The 21454-nt window shown below is 37.2% G+C and overlaps 2 protein-coding genes across 7 annotated transcripts; both read right to left on the bottom strand.

Moving 5' to 3' along the window:
• Positions 1–1333: 1333 nt before the first annotated feature.
• On the bottom strand, positions 1334–12565 carry LOC125871517 (kinetochore-associated protein KNL-2 homolog). Of its 5 annotated transcripts, none has more exons than XM_049552122.1 (12): positions 12397–12562; positions 12231–12316; positions 11379–11523; positions 5507–5585; positions 5182–5362; positions 4822–5001; positions 4515–4641; positions 3602–3677; positions 3433–3491; positions 3036–3093; positions 2760–2839; positions 1334–1786 (listed from the first exon to the last, which is right to left on the bottom strand). In XM_049552122.1, exons 1-11 carry the CDS (start codon positions 12487–12489, stop codon positions 2796–2798), a joined length of 1128 nt encoding a protein of 375 aa, XP_049408079.1. In that variant the 5' UTR covers positions 12490–12562; the 3' UTR covers positions 1334–1786; positions 2760–2795. The 5 variants fall into 5 exon arrangements, 4 of the variants coding, with proteins under 4 accessions (XP_049408079.1, XP_049408077.1, XP_049408080.1 ...); XM_049552120.1 differs by having other exon boundaries at positions 5450–5585; positions 12397–12560; XM_049552123.1 differs by lacking the exon at positions 4822–5001 and having other exon boundaries at positions 5002–5362; positions 12397–12563.
• A 1053-nt stretch (positions 12566–13618) lies between these two features.
• On the bottom strand, positions 13619–20113 carry LOC125870252 (5-oxoprolinase 1). 2 transcript variants are annotated; one of them, XM_049550638.1, is made up of 2 exons: positions 19955–20113; positions 13619–17745 (listed from the first exon to the last, which is right to left on the bottom strand). In XM_049550638.1, the coding sequence occupies exon 2, from the start codon at positions 17738–17740 to the stop codon at positions 13934–13936; it is 3807 nt and encodes a 1268-aa protein (XP_049406595.1). In that variant the 5' UTR covers positions 17741–17745; positions 19955–20113; the 3' UTR covers positions 13619–13933. The 2 variants fall into 2 exon arrangements, with proteins under 2 accessions (XP_049406595.1, XP_049406596.1); XM_049550639.1 differs by having other exon boundaries at positions 13619–17796; positions 19955–20102.
• Between the last annotated feature and the right edge of the window lie 1341 nt (positions 20114–21454).

The raw sequence follows: 21454 nt of genomic DNA on the forward strand, positions 1-21454 counted from the left end.
TTAAATTTGGTTTAGTTTTGATTCTAAGGCGTAAAATAATCAAAAAATTAAACTAAATCGATTATATAAATATTTATTTGAATCAATTCAAACTGAATCATGAACTCTCCCCAACTAAATCCATACATAGAGGCAGGGGCAGACCCCACATAGATACCTCCGGGTGCTCGAGCACACATTAACCTTGTATCAAATTATGTATATCTATGTAAAAATTAAGAAATATTTGTATAAAATTAACATAGAGCACCCAGTGAATAAATGCTTTGACTAGTTTAATAACGCATGGGTGCTTAAGACTGTTTTAGTGTTGTTGAGCCTGAGTTTGAATCTCACTTTTAACACGTTTTTTTCTAAAAGCCTAGATCCACCACTGCTTAGAGGAAAGTAGTTTTATTATTTTTTGTTTGAGAATTTTTAACACCCACAAAATATTACAAAGTGGAAAAATAGATGTAATGATTTCTCTATATTGTCCTTTCATTTTCAAATAGTAAATTATCAAACTTTTTTTAGAGTGGACATGCATGGAAGATGAAATCATCAAGAAAAAACAATTATAATCTTCTAGTTTCAATAATAATTGCTTTTATTTATACATTGTTTCTTTTAGACATGGACAAATCTCAACAAAAAAAAATTTCTGTTCACTTGGAAAAAACCATATAATGTACTCAAAAGACAAGAAGTCCAGGATGTGGGGAATCGATTTTAATTTATTTTTTTAAAAAAAAAAAATCTTATAAGAAATATTTTATATTGTTTATAAATGCAGAATATGGATTATTTAACAACGAAGTGGATGAAAATCATGAGAAATTTAACAACTCGTAGAGTTACTTAATACTCATATTGATGAAATATAACAATTAGATAAAGAATTAAGGTCTCATCTGTTTAATCTTGATTGACAAAGTTATTCGAAATCTTTGTTGTTGGAGGGTAAACATTGAATAAAATATTTGAGGTTCATCCTAAACGGGCTGACAAAATTTTCAGTACCCATGTCGATGGAAAGTAGCGATCATGTTAAATATTTAAGGTTTCATTTGCTTAAACTTTGTTGGCAGAGTTATTCAATATTTGTGCTGACGGAAGGTAAGAATCAGATAAAAATAAATCTAAAATAATCAAATTTACATTTGCTTAAACTTGGTTGATACAAAAAATTATTCAGTGTATAGGCTAACGGATATTTTTGTATTGATGGACCATAACAGTCTCAATAGGAAAGCCTATCGGATAAGAAGGCAACAATCAACCATCCACTCTCGAGATTCATATTGACTAATAGATTTTTGAGTCCTTGAACTAAAAAAGAATGGTATTCACATGGAAGACAACACGTGACCATGACATAACTATAACATATCCAATGTAATATCACAAGTGGAGAGGGTGACCTTACCCCTACTTTGTGAAGACGGAGAAACTATTTCTGATACACCATACATCATACACCATGATGTGTTTGAAAAGTCTGGAGAGAGTGACCTTACCCTTGCTTTGTGAAGACGGAGAAACTATTTCTGATACACAATACACCATGATGTGTTTGAAAAGTTTTTTGCTTTCAGATATACCAAGATACAGTCCAAGTGAACCTATATATTAACATAACTAGCTGCATAAATGAGTTAACATCGTAGCTTGCAAGCTGTTCTAAGAAACAAAAGAGATATCTGTCTAGTAAATATGCATCCAAAAATGGCATTAGTAAACTGTAGAGCCTTCACACATTTTTGTACAAATGTGCCAGTGTTGCTTATGCCTCCCCTTTAGGTTCCTGAACAAAACATTAACAAAGAGAGTTAAGCGAGAAAATCCGCAACTTTGATTATGAAAGGGAAACTAAATAATAGTAAACAAGTACACAAACAAAGTGTAATCCCACAAGTGGGGTCTTGGAGGGGTAGAGTGTACGCAAACCTTACCTCCACCTTTGAGAAAGTAGAGAGATTGTTTCTGAAAGACCCTCGGCTAAACAAACAGTGAAACAGAGGCAATAGCAGAAACTAAATAAAAGTAGGAAGTTTTTTTTTTCGCCTTTTAGTTTAAGTTCAGAAACTGATTTTCTACAACTTTTGCTTATATGCATCACGACGACCCATACAGAGAGGACTAGTAAGGAATCTTGTCAAGAGTTGTGGAGTACTAACAATTAGTTGAGTTCTTTGAAACCAAATACAACCCTCATGAGGTCTTTCGCTTTGTTTGTTGCTCTGTCTTTTATTAGCAAAGATAAACATCCACTTTAACCAAAAACATAACCAGAGAACATGTATAAAGATGTACAGAGTTGATCAACTTTCTGGTTAACAAAGATGGAAGTTACTCTGAATCCTTCCAAAAAGTATCAACATAGACTCCAGTGTTATCCAAAGCGAAAAGCACAAAAAAGCTCTAAACTATAAGCGCAAATAAACCATGGACTTTTATTGACTAAAGGTGCAAATGGCGTGTAATCCAAGATTAATAATCACAAGCATGAATAATAAATATATGGACAAAGAAATTGAAAAGACATTATGATAAAGTAAAATATCAATTGTTTAGTGTCGCATCTTCAAGATTGCACTCATTGGCAAAGAAAGTATGTCTTAAAGCCTTGAAGACACTGAAGCACCTATAAAGTGAGGCGAAGCGCTCTACATGTTTTCTGCCTTGCTTTAAGAGCGCCTTTGACAACAATTAGACTCTTAGATTGTTTTGTGAAGATCGGCTGATTCAAAGATGTTAACGGTGAATACTTAACATACCTTTACATTTCCACTAGACAATAGGAGCTTTAACTTTCATCTGTGTTGCCGTTTCTTTTTTGATGGTTCAGATCTACACACTGCCAAAGCCATAAACATCCAATAAATTACATAAGCACAGGCATGAAAAGGACAACTGTGAAAATAGCAAGGAAAGATCTATTTTACAAGTAAATAATAGGTTTGGGAGCTAGAAGAGAATTTCTTCACTCCTCACTCAAGAAAAATTCTTGATATGAATCATCTCACAAGGAAAATAAAGAGATTGTGTAGCACCTCTAGATAGATAATCCAGATTCGGGTCACCTTGTATAACTTCTGTAACCCTCTGATCCTGAAACATATATAAGGGTAGTTATAAGAAGATGGACCAATTTTGAGAAACATATCTCCTTAACAAGAGCAAATAAGAATACGCCTGAAAGGAGATACACAAATGAAAACCCTAAGTACTCCTCCATACACCCAAGGTTAACAAATTCCAAAGCCTAAAAGATGATAAATCTGCTTCAAATTAGGCATAGAATCTAGTTGCTAAGAATGAAAGATGCATATGACATGAGATGCCTGTGGTGAAAAGAATCTGTAGCACCGTAAAGTGCATAAGATTAGATGATAGCCCAAGATTCATGACCGAGTTATATAAAGGTATATGCAAAATCTGATGACTAACCGCATCATAAACTGCTCTTTGATTGCGCCAAAATGCCATCGGAGGAAGTAGCACTCTCCCTACAGAAATACAAATGCAGGCAAATTTTACATTATATATATACATAATCATAAACAAAACAAAAAAATCTGAGAACCCTAGAAATAGCTAGCTCTGATGACCAATGCACCTGATCTAGATCTGTTAAAACTCAAAGGTTCAGGAGAGATAAGTCGAACTGCCTCTTTCCCTTGCTGAGGACTTCCCTAAGTAAACAAAGGAAAAATAAAAAACGTAAAAATAATCAAACATATAACCAAAAATAGGGGGTGGAATTTGTTTCTAACAATGATGATCAAAAAGTATAAAAGGACATATTAAGCATTGGAAGTAGCTATCAAGTTCACACTGTTACCAGGTATCAGTTGTTCAATTCGATTAACCAATTATAAAAGCAAGGGAACAAGAAAAAAGATGCAACAATACAAACTTAACCATAAAAATTGAAATAAACAGCTAAATGAGGAACAGCCAAGAAAAGATAGAAGTATCGGATCTCTTTTGGGACTAAGACACCCCCACTCAGAAAACAAGAAGATGGAATTGCTTGGATTGTGTTCACACAAGTAGATGCCATCACTGTTTTTAATAGCTTTCCTCTCGTGTAAAATCTTCATACCAGATCCATATTAACTTACCTAGAAATCTCATACTAACAAAACTTGTTGCAAATTTAAAAAGAAATATTAGTTTGAGAAATACCTAGAACCATGGTTGCTGGTGGGACAGGAATCCCTAAACACAGAGAGAGGGTACGAGCTAATCTTTTACTAGAGGGAAAGCTGGTGAAAAGTATACAGCGTGCTTGCTACACTCAGGTATCCCGTGGAATTAGTCGAGGTGCGCACAAGCTAGCCCGGACACCACGGTTATAAAAAAAAAAACCTAGAATCATGAGGGTTATAAAGGCTCAACATCTGTCATGCTTCTAAAACACTAATTTATTTTAGAACCTGCTAAACATGTAAATGAGAAGTGCACTTTCATGTCACAAGAACACATAATGTAAAATTAAGATGACTTTTCTATGAGCGCCTACTGACATATGACAATTTTCTTTTTGCATTTTCCGTGCTTGAACTTTTAAAGTGAGTTGTTCGATTAACATCTGCAGTTTGCTCCTTTGCAATGCTTGTAGAAGTGTTTGTAGAATTAAGCATGTCCGGTGACCTCATTGCTCTTTTTGTCTTCTTTAGTACAATAACTTCACTTGCAACTTCTCCATCATTCTGATTGTCCCTCATTAAATTGTCTTCTACTTCACAGTCTTTTCTCCCATTATGATCTGGTATTGTTTGCTCTTTTGCAATGCTTGTAGAAGTGTTTGTAGAATTAAACTTGTCCGTAGACCTCGTTGCTCTTTTTGTCTTCTTTTGTACAATAACTTCACTTGCAACTTCTCCATCATTCTGATTGTCCCTCATCAAGTTGTCTTCTACTTCATAGTCTTTTCTCCCATTACGATCCTGTATTGTTTGCTCCTTTGCAATGCTTGTAGAAGTGTTTGTAAAAATAAGCTTGTTCGATGACCTCATTGCTCTTTTTGTCTTCTTTTGTACAATAACTTCACTTGCAACTTCACCATCATTCTGACTGTCCCTCATCAAATTGTCTTCTACTTCATAGTCTTTTATCCCATTATGATCCAGTATTCCTTGCTCCTTTGCAATGCTTGTAGAAGTGTTTGTAGAATTAAGCTGGTCCGATGACCTTGTTGCTCTTTTTTTCTTCTTTTGTACAATAACTTCATTTGCAACTTCTCCATCATTCTGATTGTCCCTCATCAAATTGTCTTCTACTTCATAATCTTTTCTCCCATTATGATCCTGAATTGTTTCACCGGTAGTCTCTACATGATCATTTTGATCTAACTTCTTTAGATCTTTAACCTCTGCAGGTTGCAGAGAAAGTATAAGCAGACTACAACAAAAACTTGGCAACTTTCAGACATACAAATAGGTTCATAGAGTGAACTTACTTTCAGAGTACACGGATGGTTTTTCAAAACCAAGGGCATCACTTGCAGAAGCCTTACCTTTAGATTCTCTTCCTAAGAATTTCTCATTGAACGTCTCCCATTGAGGAGGAAAACCAAAAAGAAACTGTCCGATCACCTGTAAAGACAGAACCACTGACAAGAATTCAAAGGATCGCCAATTATAATTATCAAAAATCTCTTTTACTTTTCTTTGTGACGGTAACATAATTGTCTGAATGCCTTTGGTCAGCATATGATGATTGCTAAAACTTCATCAAACAAAGAAATCCCTGATTTCTATCCCAAGTGTAAAAAACTGCACCAAGTCCTTAGAAGTATTTTTTTTTTCCGGCTTTTTTCCAGAAGGAGAGATGACAAGGAAAAATAAACTATCACTTTCTTATATTGAGATATTGCCTATGTTGGGATTCCTAGAATCTTTTTATTATCATTATTGTTGAAGGTAGTATATTGATTTCAGCAATAAGTAAATGCTGGGACGTATTTACAACAGGAGGCTACATTACGTCAGCATATGATGATTGCTAAAACTTCATCAAACAAAGAAATCCGTAAGTGTAAAAAACTGCACCAAGTTCTTAGAAGTATTTTTTTTTCTGGCTTTTTTCCAGAAGGAGAGATGATGAGGATAAATAAACTATTATCACTTTCTTATATTGAGACATTGTCTATGTTGGGACTCCTAGAATCTTTTTATTATTATTATTGTTGAAGGTAGTATATTGATTTCAGCAATAAGTAAATGCTGGGACATATTTACCACAGGAGGCTACATTACGTATTGTGTAATGAGCTCAGACAGACAATTATAGCACCAACGTCATTTGCAATAGCCATGATATACCAAAAGAAAAAAACAAGATATACATCTGTATTTAATGCTAATAAACTACAAATAATCGGGATTCCTAGAATCATTGGAGACAAATTTATGAATGATGATGATAATTTATCCATCATTCACAATTTTTGTGTATTTCTGTACAGAAAACATTTTTTTGTCCAGATAATGCTATTTGATTCCTGATAAATAATACTTATAGACACCCTAAAATAGTTGATCTAACCTTTACAACAAACTAAAAATTATTCTAGTATAATGAACTACCCATTTAAGCTTTGCTACTTCTCTAACCAAGTCTGATGGAAGTGCTCTCTTGTCAACTTAAAAAAAAAAAACAGAAGACACACCAATTTACGGGAAAAACTATTTTCGGTAGGACGCACCTTCTCCTTCCAATTTTTAATTTACTACCAATCAATAAAGGCCTTCTGATGAATCATAGTTTAATAAAATGTAGTATAGTAGAGGAGGTTAGCATCGAGAAGCCTTGTAAATATGCTAGAATAGTAGAGTACGTATACTGAATTAGCTACTCAAAAGACTTGGCTTTTGATAGAGCCCAGTTTTCACTGCAATGGTTATGAGCAATCAAACGAATTGTTCTACATTATTTAAGAAGTTAATTTCAGCAACTTATCAAATGAATCTCTACATTAAGTCATGAAAAATCTGCTTCATAACTACAGATGCTATGCATACAGTTGGCAATTCTTATATTTGTAATCCATCTGAATCTCTATGGTCACAGTTTTGAGCTAAAAGATGCCCACAAAGGCCTAACAGCTTAGACTGTCTCCTGATGAGAAGATATTGCATCAAAAACTGCTGTTAGAAGATATTAGTGGTCCTTTGGTCTTGAAGGCCCCTCGAAGTCTCACTTCTTCTCACTTGTAAGATATCCAAACCACATTTTTCCTTCTGTTTTTTTGAAATAGGTAACTTTGTATTCACACAAAAGACCTCATCAAAATCGATAAGGTGGGATTTACAAACCCCCAGGGGGTGCCATCATACTCAAATCCAAAAAGACAAAACTAACTTTACAATTGGCTTTTAAACTCCACAAGGCTATCTACTTCCCCCACTAAATTTTGCTTACACCAAAAAAACAAAAGACTAAGGCATTTCATCTTGATCTCCTCTGGGCTGCTAACCTTTCCTTCAAAACATCTCCCATTCCTTTCCTTCCATAGTGTCCACCATATGCAAGCAGGGATATTTTTCCACCAATCTTCTTTTGATCCTCTCTTTCCGATTCCTTGCCAATGTGTTAGGACCTCAAAAGTGGTTCTGGGCATTGTCCAGTTAACCCCAAGTATACAAACGAACATGTTCCACAGATCTGTAGCTATCTTGCAATGCAGAAACAAATGACCATTTACTTCAGCCTTCTGTCCACACATGTAGCACTTTGAACAGATCTGTATACCTCTTCTTTGTAGCACTTCATGGGTGAGACAAGCTCTTCTAATTACCAACCAAGTGAAACATGCAACTTTTAAAGGAACCTTAATTTTCCAGATTAATTTCCAAGGCCAAACTGTTGTCAAGAGATGATTGGTATTCCTCTCCCAATAGCATGATTTAACTGTAAAAACCCCTCTGCTATGCAATCTCCAAACTGGTTTGTCAGGCTCTGTGACAGTGCCTGGAAACAAGTTTAAAGCATGCAGTAGGTCTGCTACTCTTCCAACCTCCCAATCATTTAGAGCCCTTCTGAACATAAGGTCCCAACCTTGAGGGGTCCACATTTGCGCTATAGTGTCATTCTGCTGTAGACTGATAATGTACAGATCAGGAAAAAGTATCCTCAGATTTACATCACCTAACCAGGTCTCGTTCCAGAAACTGGTCTTCAAACCATTCCCCACTCTGAAGGTCACCTTTGCACTGAAATCAGGCCACATTCTTCTGATGGTTTTCCATACAGAGCACCCAAAAGTGCCATTCACCTCTTCAGTTATCCAGTTGCTTTGTAGGCCATATTTCTCAGCAATAAACCTCCTCCATAATGCCATATCTTCACAATAGAATCTCCACAACCATTTTTGCAGCAGGCTGGTGTTCTGAGTACTCAAATTCTTAATGCCCAGACCTCCTTGTGCTTTGCTCATTGTCACCTCTTCCCATTTAACCAGGTTGTATCCTTGCTTCTCTTTATTTCCTTGCCAGAGGAAAACCCTTCTCAGCTTGTTGAGTTTCTTTCCAATACTTTTTGGTAGTGGAAAAAGACTTAGCATATAAGTCGGAAGTGCATCCAGAACTGATTTTATGAGAGTCAATCTACCTCCCAGGGATATATATTGACTCTTCCACCTTGTCAGCTTCCTTTCACTTCTCTCCAGAACTTCACTCCATACTTCCAATTTTTTGTTCTTGGCGCCCAAGGGCATCCCCAGGTATTTGGTGGGAAGAGAAGCTACTTGGCAGCCCAGGTTGTCGGCAAGGCCTTGCATGTCATTTACTTGATTAACCGGGAACAAGCAACTCTTCTGCCAGTTCACATGTAGTCCTGATATGCCTTCAAAAATGGTTAGTATTGCCCTCAAATGTCTAATTTGTGACACTTCTGCACCACAAAACACTAAAGAGTCGTCCGCATATAGAAGGTGTGTGACCTCCATATTATTGGCTCTGTTTGTATGTGCACCAAAACCTCTTATCCACCCCATTTCATTAGCCATTCTGACCATGTAGTTGAGTCCCTCCATTGCTAGGAGAAATAAGAAAGGAGACATGGGATCTCCTTGTCTCAATCCCCTTTGTGATTGAAAAAAACCTTCAGGACTCCCATTTATAATGATTGAGAACTTCACTGTTGACACGCAAAACTTGATCCAATTCACCCATTTCCTCCCAAACCCCATTTCACTCAGAACTTTCCAGAGGTAGTTCCAGTTGACATGGTCATATGCCTTCTCTATATCCAATTTGCATAGGATACCTGGTATCTTTTGTTTTTCCCTGGAGTCCACCAACTCATTTGCCAACAAAGAGGCATCCATTATCTGTCTGTCCTTCAAAAAAGCCATTTGGTGCTCATCAATCAGTCTCCCCATCACTGTTTTCATTCTCTCGGTGATCAGCTTAGCGATGATTTTGTACATTCCACCAATCAAACTTATTGGCCTAAAATCCTTGAGTTCCGCAGCTCCGAGCTTCTTGGGGATTAATACCACAAAAGTGGCATTCAAGGATCTTTCAAACACTTCATTCTGATGGAAATTGTGGATTGTTTGCATCGCATCGCTCTTTATGATCCCCCAACACTCTTTGAAAAAAAGCATAGTAAAACCATCTGGACCAGGGGCTTTGTCTCCATCGCACAATTTGAGAATGTGTACCACTTCCTCTTCTGAAAATGGTCTCTGCATCCATTCCTGCTCCTCTTGGCTTATTCTTGGGCAATTTGTCATCACAAATGATGGCCTCCAACTTTCTGATTCAGTGTATAGCTGCTTGTAGAACTCTGTTATATGATCTTTGATTTCTTTTGGATCTTTATTCTCCTCCCCATTGATAATCAGCCTGTCGATGGTGTTGCACCTCCTATGAGCTGTTGCTACTCTTTGAAAGAACTTGGTATTATTATCACCTTGTTTCAGCCACAACACTCTGGACTTCTGTCTCCACCTAGACTCTTCATTCTTCGCTAATTCTTCTAACTCGACTAGAACTGTTGCTCTAATCATCATCTCATCCTCTGTCAGCACCCTATCATTCTGGATCAGATCCATCTCAGCTAGCTCACTTAACAAGCTGTTCTTCTTGTTGTTAAGTTCCCCGAAAGTTACACTGCTCCAATCTTTAAGTTTTTGTTTTAGCATCTTTAGCTTCATACTGAATTTGAAATCTGGGCATCCTTCCACAACAAAACCATTCCACCAGTTCTGGACTAGATCTTTGAAACCTTCTACATTAAGCCACCAGTTCTCAAATTTGAAGTAAGCCTTCCTCTGTTCCCAATCACCACATTGTAGCATAACTGGGTTGTGATCAGATATAACTCTAGGCATAATTTGTTGCCTTATGTTTCTGAATTGTACTTCCCACTCAATTGAATAGAGAAACCTGTCCAGTCTCGCAGCACTGTCGTGGCCAGCCCCTCTGTACCAGGTAAAGGTCCCACCATTTAGATGAGGGTCATGTAACTCCATATCCTCTATCCAACTCGAGAAATCAGCCATTACATTGGTTATTCTTCTGCATCCTCTCCTTTCTGCCATTGTTCTGACAGTGTTGAAGTCCCCACAGGTGACCCAGGGGCCTCCACATAGCTCCCTAACTGCTGCAATTTCTTCCCAGCACTCCAGTTTCTCAGCTCTGGTGTGTGGAGCATATACGCCAGTAAGAAACCAACAAAAACCATCGTGGACAGCTTCAAATTTGTAAGTGATTGAGTATTTGCCTTCCTCCACACAACTACCCATCCATACTCTTGAGTCCCACATAATTAGTATCCCCCCACTACTACCATCAGCTTCAGAATATCCACATTTCATCCATCTACTAGACCACAATTGTTTGGCTATCCCCTCTACATCTTTATTGATTTTTGTCTCCTGAAGGCAATAAACATCAGCTCTCCATTTTAGAAGAGAGCTCTTAACCAGATTCCGTGCTGAAATCTTGTTAGTCCCCCTGACGTTCCATGATAAAATATTTACTTTTTTGAGAAAATTTCTCAAAAGGGGTTTGGGTTTGACATGACCCTTCGGGACTAAAGTTAGATTAAAACAGTTTTCAAGTAAACTGAAGTTGCTCTAGGCAATAGCTTGTCTTTCTCTCTATCTTCTTCTATACTTTCTAACCTATCAGTAATTACTTCTATATTCTATTATCATTGTGCAGTACTAGCATAAGAACCTAAACAAGTATGTTCTTTCTGCTATTATTTTATTCCTTTTCCTTTTAAAGTCGAGAGAAACCACAGATCCTTACTGCAATTAGAGAGAGCGTCCATCTTTGTGATGGTAGTCTAATCAAACAATACGATTAATTGGATAACACATCAACAAAAAGATTTCATGGGCAAACAAATACGGCATGTCGCTCGTAACATACCTCAGATGGAAAACCATTTTCCTCTGAACGACTTTTGTTTATGAAGCCTTTGAGGACAACGCATATCCCATCAATGGTCTCAAGATTAAAAACATCATATATCTTGAGAATTGGTGCAGAAGTGAATCCTCGCAGAGCTTGACCCCTACAGAAATATAGTAGAGTGATTAAAACAAAAGGATCTGAGTGCAAAATGCCACTTACTGAGTCAGCTATAACAGAAAAACTACAGGAAAGCTATGTCTTTGTTGGGTTCTTTAATTATAATGAGGTCTTAGTTGAGAAAACTCCGGCTTTCCCAACCAAATATAACCACATACTGCTTCTATAAATTACTTGGCCTCATCATCCTTTTACTTCAGATGTATTTTACTTTTTTAATACGGTTGCCAATTTGCCTATTTTAACAATACCTAGGTCCAAGGTGACCAAGAAATTGCATGACCACATAGTAAATCCGAAATCACAAAACCCCAAATACCTAAAAACAACTATAAGCTAGCATTTGATCATAGATTTCGGGAGTACATTTTGAAAATTTATCTTCAAATATCTATTTGACCATAAAATTTTATCAGATTTTTCAAATCTTTTCGAGTACCCACAAACTGCAGATTTTTCCAAGTAAAATGTATATCCAAACACAACTTCAAATATTCAAAATCACAACTTTACAACAACAACCACAACATACCCGATAAAATCCCACAAGTGGGGTCTAGAAAAAAAAATCACAACTTGAAAAACTCAAATTCTCAAGTTTCAACTTCAAAATCTATGGCCAAATGGGAGCTTAAAAGTTGCAACAAAACTTTGAAAGCAAGAAAAAAAAAGGAAGAGAAAGTTGTTTACTCTCGAGAAGTGAGCCCAGCAACGGCAAGGGTTCTTCCTTGAGAATCTCTTTCAGCCCTAATAAGCCACCAATCTTTCAAACTGACCTGTTTTTTTGTCAAAAAAATCAAAATTCAGGAGAATAAACTAGAATCAATTTTTAGGGATTGCTACGAAAGACACTCACTGTTGGCTGAAAACAAGATTTCGATGAATTGCTGCTTTTGGGCTCCTTCTCCTCGTCAACCCTTTGAGTTTGACAAGTTGAAGCAGAAGCCATTGCCACCCTCCTTCTTCTTGTGCGGGAGTGTCACTCTCTCTTCCTTGTCTTTCAATTCCGAACAACCTCTTTTGCTGTTCCTTTCGGGGAGAAGTTCAAAATTGGCAGCACTGTATTTTAGATACATGCGAATAGATCCGGAGCCGAAAGGGAAAAAATTGAGTGAAATTTTCAGAAGGGCAACAAAATAAGTTTGAAACCAAAAGGGTAACATTTAATCGGGAGGGGAGACAACGTCTAAATTGGGGTTCCAAAACAAGCGCAATTGCAACCCCAATTTAGACGCCGTCTTCCCTCCCGTTTAAATATTACTCCCTCCGTCCCTATTTACTTGTCCATATTTCCTTTTTTAGTTGTCCCTATTTAGTTGTCCATTTTGACAAATCAAGAAAGGACAACAAATTTTTTCCTATTATATCCTTATTTACACTTCTTTATTTACACTTCTTGAAAATTGTAAAAGTGTATGTTGTTTCCCTCCAATTTATTTCACTTGAATTCAAATAAGTGGTTGTAATTTTAAAGTGAAAAGTTGTCATAAGGGTAAAATTGTAACTTCACTATGCTAATCATTATTGCCTTAATCTGTGTGTCATTTCTAAAGTGGACAACTAAAAAGGGACGGAGGGAGTACCTTTTTGGTTTCTAACTTATTTTTGTTGCCCTTTAGGAAATTCCACTCAATTTTTTTACCTTTTCGGCTCGGCTCTCTCGCTATGTATTTATACTTCAAAATGTATTGGGTATCAAATACATGTATCTAGTATCAAAAGATACATGTTGAGTAGTTGACTGTGCATTTGATTAGAAATTATTAATTTGTGAAATGATATAGTATAATTATTTCAAACTATAGAGTAGATTAGTATTTCTGATAGGAATATTTGTTCAATCAAGTAGTTTTACCCTTTTTATTAGCGTTATTAGATTAACAGAAAATCCATATGATTTGGAAGGAGTGTTCTTTGAATTTTGAAAACTAACATCAAATATTGCTCTTTGATTATATTACTGGTCACTTATCAAATGCAGGAACAAAGGGAGAATAAAAGAGTAACTTATCAAGTGAAAGCACTACCATGAAATAACATATAGTATTAATTCATTTTTGAAACCATCCTGCGTTCACCCAAGATCGAAGAAAAGGAAGCATTTTTATTAGAGAGGTTGTTTTCGAAAGACAAACAAGAAGGGCACTTTAGCCCCCCAGATGACAACAGAGGCATGTATAGACCAAGCAGCTGATATGAAGTCATGAAATTATTCAAAATTCACACATCTTTAAAACGGAGAAATTCTAATCGATAGCAAGTTCATGTCTTCATTTCCCTTATTTGGTGTTATGCTTTTACTCCTCTGTGGATGTCTGTGGCATGGAGTGTATGTAACTGCAACCTCTGAAATGGCATCCATGAGATTTGCAGAAGTTTTTGGTTGGGATTGTTCATATTGAACCCCAGCCACCACCTCCTGGAGTAAGAATCTGAAGTATTTCCCCAGCCTGCACCTCAATTGTGTTTTTACCACCAACATATACCTTCCTTTTATCTTTGGTGATGAGGAAATTAGCACCCCGAGCTCCATCTGTTCCACCCATGAGTCCCCTTGGGGCATGAACGCGTCTTTCTGAAAGGATACTGATGATGACTGGACGTTTGAATTCTATCTCCCTGATAATGCCATCACCTCCTTTATGTTGTCCAGCACCACCACTATTCTCTCTTATTCCAAACTTATGCAATATAACTGGGTATCTTTGCTCAAAGATCTCTGGATCTGTCATGCGAGTGTTGGTCATATGGCACTGGACTGCACTCGTCCCATCCCATGTAGGTCCAGCCCCACTTCCACCTCCAATTGTTTCATAGTAACCAAAAGTGTCATCACCAAAGGTTAGATTATTCATGCAACCCTGGGAACAAGCACAAGCTTGGAATGCAGTGAGAACGACATCGGTGACCCTTTGTGACGTAAGAACGTTACCACCCACCACAGCAGCCTTGTCACTTGGAGAGAGAAATGAACCAGGAGGTATATAAATCTTTACAGGAGCCAAGCAACCTTGATTGAGAGGAATATCAACATTCACCAAACAGCGTACACAGTAAATAACTGCAGCAGCTGTCACTGCTTCTGGAGCATTCCAATTACCATAAACTTCTGTGCTGGTCCCAGAGAAATCAAAAAATGCTTCTCCCTTCCGAGAATCTATCATAAGCTTTAAGTGTATGGAAGACCCGTCATCCATGTAATCTTCCTCTTCGATAGTCACTAAGTCTCCCTCTCCAGACCTTTTTGATTCGGAGGAAACTCTCCCAGCAACAGATTTAAGCATTTCTCTCACGGCTTCTTCAGCATTAGCCTGCACATGGTTCATGTATGCCTGTACAGTTTCCAGACCGTATTGCTCAATAAGCTCATTAATAAGGGTAATTCCTCTCTGATTTGCAGCTACTTGTGCGTGAAGGTCAGATAAATTATCCTGAAGCCTGCGCGACCCTGGAATCTTATGAGTTGATTCTTCAGAACAGGGGTAACAAAGAAGCTTGGTGATTCCTTCTTCCTGAAAAATGCCCTTCTCAACAAGCTTGAATGTTTTTATTGCTGCTCCTTCCTCCCATATGAACTTTGAGAAAGGTGGCATACTTCCAGGGGTAATACCTCCAATCTCTGCATGATGCCCTCTACTTGCGACAAAGAATATCAATCTACCTTTGTTAAAAACAGGTGTAATAACAGTTATATCAGGCAAGTGGCTACCACCAGCAGAAGGATGATTGGTGACTAAAACATCTCCCTCATTTAGTTTATCACCCCAGTACTTCAGCTGCCATCGAACGGTGCTCGACATAGCCCCCAAGTGAACAGGAACATGGGGTGCATTTGCCACAAGCCCACCATCAGGGCCAAAAAGTGCACAAGAAAAGTCTAGCCGCTCTTTAATATTTGTTGATATAGAAGTCCTCTGCAAGGTGCGCCCCATCTGTTCAGCTATTCCCATAAACCGGTTGTTGAAAATTGACAGCTGTACAACATCTGCAACTTTTTCATCTACCTTCGCCGTATTGGATGTCGACTCTATCTCTATTTTAATGTTACCATATTTAGTAACAATGGCCTTGCAGTTAGGTTCAACAATGACAGTACTATTACCATTCATGATAATTGCTGGGCCAGGAAGAACATGCCCACATGCCAAATTTTCAACCTTGAACAAAGGAGTGTCATTCCATCCACTCTCAAAGTAAACCTTGTAGTGACTTTCAATTTTAGGGGCACCAGGGGCAGCATCTAGGGCTCGAGGCTTCAGTATGTTAGTGACTCCAACACCGCGAACCCTAACATCACATATGACTATACTCCTGTTTTGAAGTTTAAATCCATATTCCCGTTGGAACAACTTGACAAATTCAGCAGCATAATCACCTCCTGATCCATCATCATTGATTGGTCTCTTTACCATGATTGCAGTGTCTGTTCCCTCGTACCTTAAGTTTAAGTATGTTTCACTGGTGATACTTGCTTCTCCGAACCCTTGCTCCTGCAGCTTAGACTTCACCTGCTTCAGCAAGATAGTTTCTCTGCGACAGGCTTCAATCACAGAATCAGGACCATAAACAGCTGAATATGGCTCTTGTGCCTCTTCTACCACATCAGCTAACCCCATACCATATGCACTTAAGATCCCACATAACCTGTGAATAAGAACCTCCTTCATTCCAAGTGATCTAGCAATGGCACAGGAATGTTGAGGACCTGCACCTCCAAAGCAAGCAAGAGCATGGTTGCTTGTTTCGTGGCCCTTCATTTCTGTCAACTGTCGTATTGGACGACACATGGTCTCATTGGCAACATTCACAAAGCCTTGTGCAATCTCCTCAACTGTCATGTCCCTCGCAGATGAATCCTGGCTCTTTCTATAGGAATTGATTTGCCTTGCAAGTTTTTCAAACTCTTCCCTGGTAGCATCAATATCTAATGGCTGGTCTTCATTGGGACCAAAAATGGAAGGGAAAAATTCAGGAATGACATAACCTAAAATAAGATTTGCATCTGTAACTGCTAATTGCCCTCCTTTCCGGTAACAAACTGGTCCTGGATGTGCACCCACTGAATCTGGTCCCACCCGGAAAGAACCAAACTGAAATTTTAACTTTGATCCACCACCAGCAGCGACTGTGTTTACATCGAGCTGAGGTGCTTGAATTATTGCACCAGCAACCTGGGTTTCTATAACTTGTTCATAGCTACCAGCATATCGGCTGACATCAGTGGAGGTACCACCCATGTCAAAACCGATTAGGGCCTTGTCTGTTTCAATCCCGAAGAGCGTCTGAGAGTAACCAACTACACCACCAGCAGGACCTGACAAAATTGCTTTGTGGCCTGAAAATCTATTTTCTGGTGCAAGCCCTCCATCCGACTGCATGAATAAAACATTCAACTTCCCTTGTCCTTCATCAAATTTGGACATAAAACCTGACAAGTATTCTTTAATAACGGGAGTCAAATATGCATCTACACTTGCTGTAAAACCTCGAGGAACAGCTCGAACCATAGGAGTTAAAGCAGATGATATAGATACATGCCGGAAGCCCAAACTAAGCGCTAACTTTTCCAGAAGTATCTCATGATCTGGGTAAGTATAAGAGTGAAGCAAAACCACAGCTAAGCAACTAATACCCTTTTGCAGCAAAGCATTCAGTAACGGTTTCAGAGCTTCCTCATCAAGTGGCTTTACAACCTTGACAAGCTCGCCCGAAATACCTTGAACAAGTGATGGAGAAGGGTTCAAATCTACTCCCTCCTTATCAAGAACCAGCTCAACTCTCTCATCAACCTCTACAACCTCCTCATACAGATTCGATGGTTTTGATACAGTGAGGTCAAATATATGTGGACGAGCCTGGTTACCAATCTGGAGCAAATCCCTGAAGCCTCGAGTGACACACAGTGCAATTCTCTCCCCCTTCCTCTCCAACAATGCATTTGTTGCCACAGTTGTACCCATCCTCACCCATTCTATCTTATCGGTAGGAAGCTTTGAACTACGGGGAATTTTCTTTCCAGTAAATTCCTCCAAAATCCTCCTTATTCCTTCAACTGGAGCATCATCATAATTAGAAGGATCAACTGACAACAACTTCATGACTCGGCCTTCAGATTTACCAGGAATGTCTGCATAGACATCAGTAAAAGTGCCCCCTCTGTCGATACAAAATTTGAGTTTTGCTTCACTTTGACTCCCCATGCTTTCTACAGGAAGAGAAAGAAATGACTTGACTATACAGAAAATATTGCAATAACCTGGTATATTGCCAGTAAAAGAGAGTTAAAAAGGGCTTTGGTCACAAGCATGACAAATTCAATTAGCCAAAGACTAATAGCAAAATAAACACAGCACCATTGTAGACGATGGACCACAAGAAATTGCAAGAAGAGGAGCATCAAACACTGTTCAGAAGGGAATCGATATATGTCTTCAAGTGCTTGAATGTTAACATTCTTGCATATAAGAATCAATAAAGGCAGCAACCATACAAGGGAAAAACCAGGACGGTCCCTCAAGTATGGGCATAGGAATATTTTGATCCCTCATAAATACAGCTGAATACTTATGTTTACAAAAGTGAACAGCCTTGGTTCAAGCTATAGCAGATTTCTTAAAACTAACAGAAAAAAGACACAAACTAACAGTACCATCTGTTGAGCTAATGTAAAGAAGACAGAGAGAAACCTTTTCCTAAATTTTCCTGTTGTAAAGAGGAAAATCCCTAATTTCTTTTCTTGGCTTTTGGCGCCAAAGTGCAGGGATACAGCAAAGCAAAAAAAAATAGCACAAAGAAAAACTAAAATTGTAATAATCTAGTTTAAAGGCATTACAATAAGGAAAGAAAACCCATTTACAGCGGGAGAACTTTAACTTCTTCCCAAACTTTCCTTCTTGCACCAGAAACAAAGAAGTGTATAATGCATCTCAGTTTTCACTGTGAACAAATCTCTATTTAGTTGCTACAGACCCACTTTCGTAATCGCGTGGCCACCAAACACGATTTAATTGAGAGCTAATTTCTAAACTAATATACTTAGCCTTAAAATTGCACAGATTAAGGCATGAAGCACAATTTTCCTTTGATTGAACTTCAATTCTTTTTTTATTAGATCCTTCCATGATCCATTAATGAAATCTATACATCTATCGTTGATTAAGGCTCCTTGCTTCTAGATTAGCTGTTTGGTTTCTAGCGACTTTGGTAGATTGTCTTTGGTAGAAACAGTGCCTACCAGTCCTTTAATTTTCTAGGATTTTGGAAGATTAAGGAGTTAGTGTCTACATATCGGCTTTAGTTTAACTGTGTCTTGTGTCTTTTCTGTTATATGTTGGACCAAAGCTATCCACTTTTACAAATATAAAGGATCTTTTATGTTCAACTAAAAGGAGTATCCTGGTTCTTTGCATAAAAAGAAAAGGAAAAGAGCATCAAACACTGTAACTGAAGGATAAGATGAAGAACTCAAGTGCTTGAGTTTTGAATATTCTCGCATATGAGAATCAACAAAGCAAGCAACCCAAAAACAAGAAAGTGAGGGGAAAAAAAACATAAAAACTATGACTTTTTAGTGGTGAAGAGCATCAAACACTATAACTAAGGGAGAAGATGTATGCACTCAACTACTATGAAAACAGCAAGCAACCAAAAACTAGAAAATAACCCCCAAAAAATAATCCAATACACACTCAAAGTGCTTGAGTTTTGATATTCTAGCATCTGAGAATCAATAAAGCAAGCAACCTAAAAACAAGAAAGTGCTAACAAAAACAATGATATTCTAGCATCTGAGAATCAATAAAGCAAGCAACCCAAAAAAAGAAAGTGCAAACAAAAACAATGATATTCTAAATGCAGCTGAGATTCAATAAAGAGCATACGTAAAGAAATGAATCTTGAGCCTAACTCAACCCCAAAAGCTAGCTCATGAAGGCAGAATTGCTCGAGACCATATAAGTTGACCACTCATCTCATCACCTAACTGATGTGGGAACTTTTTCATTCTTCAACATTAAAAATTACGACTTCATAGTGCATCAAACACTATAACTAAGAAAGAAGATATATGAACTCAACTGATTAAGCATCAATACACTTCCAAGAATCAAAAACAGGAAGCAACCCAAAAAAACACACAAGGGAGTGAGGGAGGAGATATACACAGTCAAGAGCTTGAGTTTTGATAACTTTGAATCTGAGAATCAATGAAGCAAGCAAAACCCAAAACAAACAAAATCCACATATGGATTTGCATCAATCTAAGTGCTGGAGATGAACAAACAAAAATTAACAAATGGGTCTCAAACATTAAGCCTTAAATTTCATTATAGCTACAACCCATCAAAATTTTCTCAACTTTCAATCAAATCCCAGATGTATAATGAGCTAATTATCACTGAAAAGCAAAAGAGTACCTCAAATTCAACGAGAAACTGCTTAGTTCTTCAGCCTACAAATCCAAAAACGATTCGAACATTTGCTGATACTGACTAAGAAAGAAGCTGATATTCAATCACTTTATGAAACTTCGCGGAAAATCGAGTGTCATATAATACTATATACTAATTCATGATGATGAGGAAAATGCAAATAATGACGAGGCTTTGTAAACTTGTATATATCCACAAAAGCTAGACATAAATAAGGTAAAAAACTCATCTAAATTTTATTTTTTTTTGAGTTTGATATCTAAATAATCGTGAGATTGTAAATTTCATACATAAACTATCACTTATTTGTTTAAATAACACACTGTGTGTAATGCACTCAATTTAGATAAACTATTACTTATTAGTTTAGATAACACACCTTAGTGGTGTGTGTGATGCACTCACTTTAGGTGTGTTTTGGACACTCGTATTTTATTAATTACAAATATATATTTAATCCAAAATAATAATAATATATTACATAAAATTTCATAAGTGAATATAGAGAGAGTATAGTGTAAATATGTTTTACTATTATCTTGGGGAGGCAGAAATTGTTACTAAAGGACTTTCGGCACAAATACAATCAGTGGCGGCTCTTCCCCTTTGAAAAAAAAGCAACCGCCTTAGGCCCCAAAATTTGAGGGGCCTCATTTAGAAAAAAATAAATATGTTATACATATTTTTTTAAAAAAAATATTGAGTATTATTTGTAGAAAATATAAACTTTTCATAAAAGAGCAAAGAAGTAATAGAAGTTTGATAAATTATGAGTACTATGTCTCAAGAAAGATTAAATAATTGGCTATAATAAACTTCATAAAAAAATATATTCAAATTTAAGGCCACCATTCGAATTTGGCTTTAGGCCACCGATTTATTAGAGCCGCCCCTGAATAAATGATTTCAAATATAAAGGAGCAAATAGTAACAAAAAAGTAATAACTAATAGAAGAAGTAGTGCAAAGCCTATAAGAAAATAATATAAACAACAACATAATAATGTAATAGCCGTAAAATATTGAACAAAGGAAAATACATGTAAGAAACTAGAACTAACAAAAAATAGGCTAGTACAATAAAAGCCACCAACAAGCTTGAGCCCTCGAAATCATGACAACACTCCATTATCTATTAACCTTCTATCATAATATACGACTTTCAGTACACACACCCTCACATCTAAGATAATCTAAAGGCATAATGCATAAACATGACCCTTAACTTGGCTTCAACGGATAATTATGTCCTCCAACTTTGAGTATGCACAAGTAGGCACTTAATCTTATATAAAATTGAACAAGTAGATATACATGTCCTATATGGCATAATACACGTCGGACGCCATGTAGGACACAAAATTGCCATGTAGGACGAATGTGTCTATTTGTTCAATTTTATACAAGTTTAAGTGTTTACTTGTGCAGACCCAAAGTTAAAGGTCATAGTTGCTAATTGATACCAAGTTAAGGGTCATACTTATGT

Source organism: Solanum stenotomum, chromosome 7, assembly GCF_019186545.1.
Source record: "Solanum stenotomum isolate F172 chromosome 7, ASM1918654v1, whole genome shotgun sequence".
In the NCBI taxonomy this organism is placed as follows: Eukaryota; Viridiplantae; Streptophyta; class Magnoliopsida; order Solanales; family Solanaceae; genus Solanum; species Solanum stenotomum.